The sequence below is a fragment of the Brachyhypopomus gauderio genome, unplaced genomic scaffold (genome assembly GCF_052324685.1).
Source record: "Brachyhypopomus gauderio isolate BG-103 unplaced genomic scaffold, BGAUD_0.2 sc43, whole genome shotgun sequence".
Taxonomy (NCBI): Eukaryota; Metazoa; Chordata; class Actinopteri; order Gymnotiformes; family Hypopomidae; genus Brachyhypopomus; species Brachyhypopomus gauderio.
The window spans coordinates 1,675,120-1,680,119 of NW_027506869.1; the positions used below are offsets into that span (position 1 = coordinate 1,675,120).

The 5,000-nt window shown below is 45.3% G+C and overlaps 1 protein-coding gene across 8 annotated transcripts in view; it reads left to right on the top strand.

The window, feature by feature from the left end:
* The first annotated feature begins 738 nt into the window (after positions 1 to 738).
* Positions 739 to 5,000, top strand: part of sobpa (sine oculis binding protein homolog (Drosophila) a) — a 36,030-nt gene continuing 31,768 nt past the window's right edge. For 3 of the 8 annotated variants that reach the window (XM_076985606.1, XM_076985607.1, XM_076985611.1), the window contains exon 1: positions 739 to 1,224. In XM_076985606.1, the coding sequence (XP_076841721.1) occupies positions 1,129 to 1,224 (96 nt within the window). In that variant the 5' untranslated portion in view covers positions 739 to 1,128. The remainder of the gene's footprint in view (positions 1,225 to 5,000) is intronic. The other 5 variants (XM_076985605.1, XM_076985613.1, XM_076985609.1 and 2 more) reach the window with 4 other exon arrangements.

A 5,000-nucleotide genomic window follows, 5' to 3' on the forward strand; every position in this document is an offset into this window, starting at 1 on the left:
CAAATCTGATCAATCTCTCCCCATCCACCCCACTGAACCACTGGCTTGTTTCACACCGGTTTTCTCTGCTACTGTAAGACTAAAAATGATCCTGACACCAATTATACAAAGAGAGGCTTGCATCTGCTGCGTTCATTATTTCAGTACTCTTGCATTTCTTCAGTACTCTTGCATAATTTCAGGACTCTTGCATTACTACCCTCTTTCAGAACCAAAATGTTCCCTGTTGAATTCACCCATGTTTGCCACAAAGCAAATATATTCATTTCTGTTTCTGTTTGCTTTATTCGTGATGCATCACATCAAATTGCAACAGTATAACTGAAAAGTGTGTGGGTGCGTGCGTGTGTGCGCGCGAACATGTATGCACACGCATGCAAGTGTGTGTTTAAGTGTGTTTACAGTGTGTTTTACAAGTGTAGGTTTCTGAATGAACAAGTGTTCTTTCTCACACACCCTCTCTCTCTCTCTCTCCTCTCTCTCTCTCTCTCTCTCTCTCTCTCTCTCTCTCTCTCTCGCTCTCTCTCTCTTTCTCTCTCCACACACATTCATTCATTAATAACAAATAATTATGATTCGCTGAGTGGTTTGTATCTCATAACAATGTCAGACAAACCCCGCCGGATGAAGACACTGGGCTAAAGAACGGCGCACCAAAGAACAGCGCGTGTAAAGAACAGCGCATCAAAGAACAGCGCGTGTAAAGAACAGCGCATCAAAGAACAGCGCCTATTCACTCCTGCCGCACGACAACCGCCGCCACGCGTGGAGTCCAACGTGTAAACCGATCTCTGGAAAATTGGGAGGAAATAGCCTTCCCGGGATCAGCGTGCCGTATAGAGTTACCGAACAGGCCCCTCCCCCTGTCTGGCGTGCGCTTTTTTTTTCAACCTCGCGTTTGGCTCGCAGAGCAGGCTCGGTTCAACTCGCACTCACACCGCGGAGAAATAGCAGGCAGAAGATGGCTGACTCCACCGGGCATCGCGAGCCCGCAGCAGCAGCAGCAGCATCAACTTCCACCGGGGCTCGTTGCACGTCTGCCGTTCGCCGCCCTGCAACTCTGAAACAGCCCCGCCTCGTGCCACGGGGGTTTTTCCCCGCAAATATTGACAAGAGGTCCGAGAAAACATGGCTGAGACGGAGAAAGAGGGAAGACCCCCAGAAAACAAGCGAAGCAGAAAACCGGCTCACCCCGTGAAAAGGGAAATTAACGCGGACATGAAGGTAGGTTCTGGCGCTGGCCCGTGAAGTCCTTGACATTTGTGGATGCGTTAGGCAGAGCGCACCGCTCCGCCCTCCAAGCGCAATAGAGAGACGATTCATTGACGCGCTGCGTTTCTGCCATAATTGGCTAACTTTGATTTTTTTGGAGGGGGGGGGGGGGGGGGGGGGTAGTAGGGGCAGGTCAGCATTGTTCCGCTGGTTCTCCGTCCCCACATCAGCCCCTGACTGCACACACACTGTTCGGTGCACGAGGTGCCGTTGCTGATTCACATTTTTAACAACCGGTTGAATCGGAATGTTTTGAACGATTCTTGTTTTTTTTTTAGGCGTGAGAAAAAAACGTGGAGTTCCTCCAGCTGCTTTCGCAGTTTATGGGCCCAAGTTGAGTAATAACTTATTAAAACGAAGAATTTGCCTCCAGAACCCTCCTCCCCTCGCACGGCTCAGTGGTTGTAAACGGAAAATCCAGTGCGTCAGTGTCCGCGTCAAACTGCGCTGTCGTTACTACTACTACCGACACCACAGCACAAGCCCGTGTCGGAACAGACGTGTAGGTTAGACGATTAAAGGACGTTCAGAGTGGGCTGCGGTTCTTTTCCGATCTCTGCTTTTGAACGCCTCGAGCGCGTCGTCTGACCAGCTGTTGTGAAATCCTCGCGCTCGCGCTCGTCTCGCGCTCCAGATGTGCGTCGGTACACCGGGGGGCCGCCGGACACGCACGCGTTCGGTTCCCCTCTCACCCATGTGTGTGTGAATATACACATATATCGCCACTGCTTGTCACAAACACACGATTAGATTATAGATTATTTGTCTAGAGACTGCTAGCTGCGGTTGTCGGTAAACGGGTGCACGTTCACGGGGCGCACGGGGCTGCTTTGTCTTTCTGATTTCCTGTGCTCATTGTTCGAGGCTTTCACATCAGCTGCCGAGCAGGTCATGATTTAGGCATCTCTGCATGTCAACGGGTCTGATTTGATGTTTATGGGGAGTTTTTTTGTGTCAGAAACGTCTTTGCGTTTGGTGTCTTTTCCGTTGCATCATACGAGACCGGTTCGTCTCTTTTTAATGTGTCATTTCTAAGCTCCCTCTGCGGTGTGTGTTTTGGAGGATTAAATCTATTAGACTTCTGCAGACTCGCCCGAGCCTCGTCCCTTTACTCTACTGAGCAATCGGGCTACATGATGGCACGTGTATGCCACGCATCGGTAATCTGCAGGAGGCCGCGGGGAGCCCTGAATTTGACAGCTATTGATTGAGCTGAGAGCTCGAGCTTCGCGCGTCTCTGTGGTCTTCCTTGGTACCAGCGGATCATTCTGTTTGACGTTAATAAGCCGCATATGATATGACGGAACTGCTCCTGCTGAAAACAAATATATAATATATCCCCCCGCGCACAACTATTTATGTTCATTATCGAATTATCTGTAAATTCGAGAGATAATTGTTTCTGTGGTGCGGCTGCGTATTGCTTTGTTTGGTCTCCAGGATGCCAGGCTGATTTGAGCGCGAGCGTAGAGCATCCCACGGTGAGAGCGCGCTTGACGTTTTACAGCCGCGCACGGCTTACAGTGAACTCTTGGAGTTAACGTGACCTTTAATGGGAAAGGAGTTTTTAGATGTTCCCTTTGTAACCATTTGTGTGTGTGTGTGTGTGTGTGTGTGTGTGTGTGTGTGTGTGTGTGTGTCAAAATGAATGAAGCCCGTCTGTTGGAGGCAGCGCTGCTCAGAATGTACTCTTCATTGTGTGTTTCAAGAGTGGACTCAGATTATATATATATATATAAATATATATATATATATATATATATATATATATATATATATATATAAACACTACACCTATTTTGACAACATTCCGCACCTTTGTATATGCTACTCTATGAACAAGCAGTGTTTCACTGTGAAACACATTTTACTATAGTATACTCTAGATCAGACATATTTTTATTTCTGTTTGAATCATTATTATTGATCATAATTGATTATTATTACTGATTATTTCTATTTGACTGAACGGATTGTTTTTGTTTTGAGGAAACGGCCCGAACACTTTCTGTTCCAGGGTCTCTATCTCAAACGCTGCTGTTCTAAGAACACCTGCTTCTGTTCTAAGAACACCTGCTTCTGTCTGATCTTCTTGAGCAGAGTGTAGAAAAAGAAGCATACAAGCTCAAAGATCTGGTGTTCAGGCATTCCTGCACTGGACTAATACACATCAGGTTGTTGCTGGGTCTGACTCCCGGGAAAATCTGCCCTTAGGGTCTGATTCTCAGGAAGAACACCCGTTAAGGTCTGATTCTCAGGAAGAACACCCGTTAAGGTCTGATTCTCAGGAAGAACACCCGTTAAGGTCTGATTCTCAGGAAGAACACCCGTTAAGGTCTGATTCTAAGGAAGAACACCCGTTAAGGTCTGATTCTCAGGAAGAACACCCGTTAAGGTCTGATTCTAAGGAAGAACACCCGTTAAGGTCTGATTCTCAGGAAGAACACCCGTTAAGGTCTGATTCTCAGGAAGAACACCCGTTAAGGTCTGATTCTCAGGAAGAGCTCATTTATAGCACATATTATATAGTTACTGATGAACTACAGTTTGTAAGCCATCAAAAACATCAAATGTGAATCTTTTATATCTACAGTGTGGACCAGTCAGAGACGACTGGGGCATTGTGTACGCCCGTATTTATACTAGATGGTGTGTGTGTGTGTGTGTGTGTGAGAGAGAGAGAGAGAGAGAGAGAGAGAGGGAGTGAGAGTGTGTGTGAATGAGTGTGTGTGTCTGCATCTACGTATGAGAGAGAAAATGACCTGACTGTAAAAAAAAGAGAGAAAAACAGTAGCAAAAATAGTCTACCATTTTTTTTACCTGAAATGGTCATAAACTTTTGGGTATTAAGGCTGAAGTTCTGGTTTGTTATTCAAATAGAAAATCATCTTTTTTTTTTAGAAAAATATATTTTACCACTGATTAAATCCTTTTGTAACAACAATAAAAACCAGCATTTCAGCATTATTATTATTATTATTATTATTATTATTATTATTATTATTATTATTATTTTGCTGAGTCTAATATTTTAGGTTCTGTTTGCAAACATTAGTCAGATTCACACTGAATTCTGAGTCAAACACCAGCATAAACAACTTAGCTCTGAACCTTACAAACGCCTGCATAAGTGATAAAGAATTTGTAGGCTAATATCACATGGTTTATGAACAAGTTATACAAGTGTTAGAAATGTTTTATGAGGACCCTAAAGTAGAGCTCTTAAATGAAAGTGTAGCAAAGACTACTGGAAGGACAGGGAGGGTGAACAAACCGACGTCTGCATCTTAATCTGGCAGGTGCCATATTGTTAGGTGCTCCCCTTTGTCATTTGTCCAAAACCTGATTGGTTCTCCTCTCGGATGGGCGGAGTTAGGGGTGCTGTAAGCTTTTCGCTGACCTGCCGGAATTTCGGGGCACTAAGAATATCATTAAGTGTTTTTGCAAAAATGCTTCTGATTTCTGTCTGTGGTGTGTAATGACATCTTCCCCCAATTACACTTGTGCGTCTGCGATCACTGTGAAAATGTTGTTGAGCCTCTGACATCATGGTCCAGGGCTTTAGGAACGTCTAGACTGCTAAGATTTCACAGGGCCGTGCTGTATCAACCACACCTCCAGAAGCGGTGGCCGCAGATGGTAGAACTTTCAAAGGGCGCCTATGTGTTTATTCCACAGGGAATAATCCTACAGATTCGAGCTGAACCGCTTTCCGTGAGTGTTTCTGT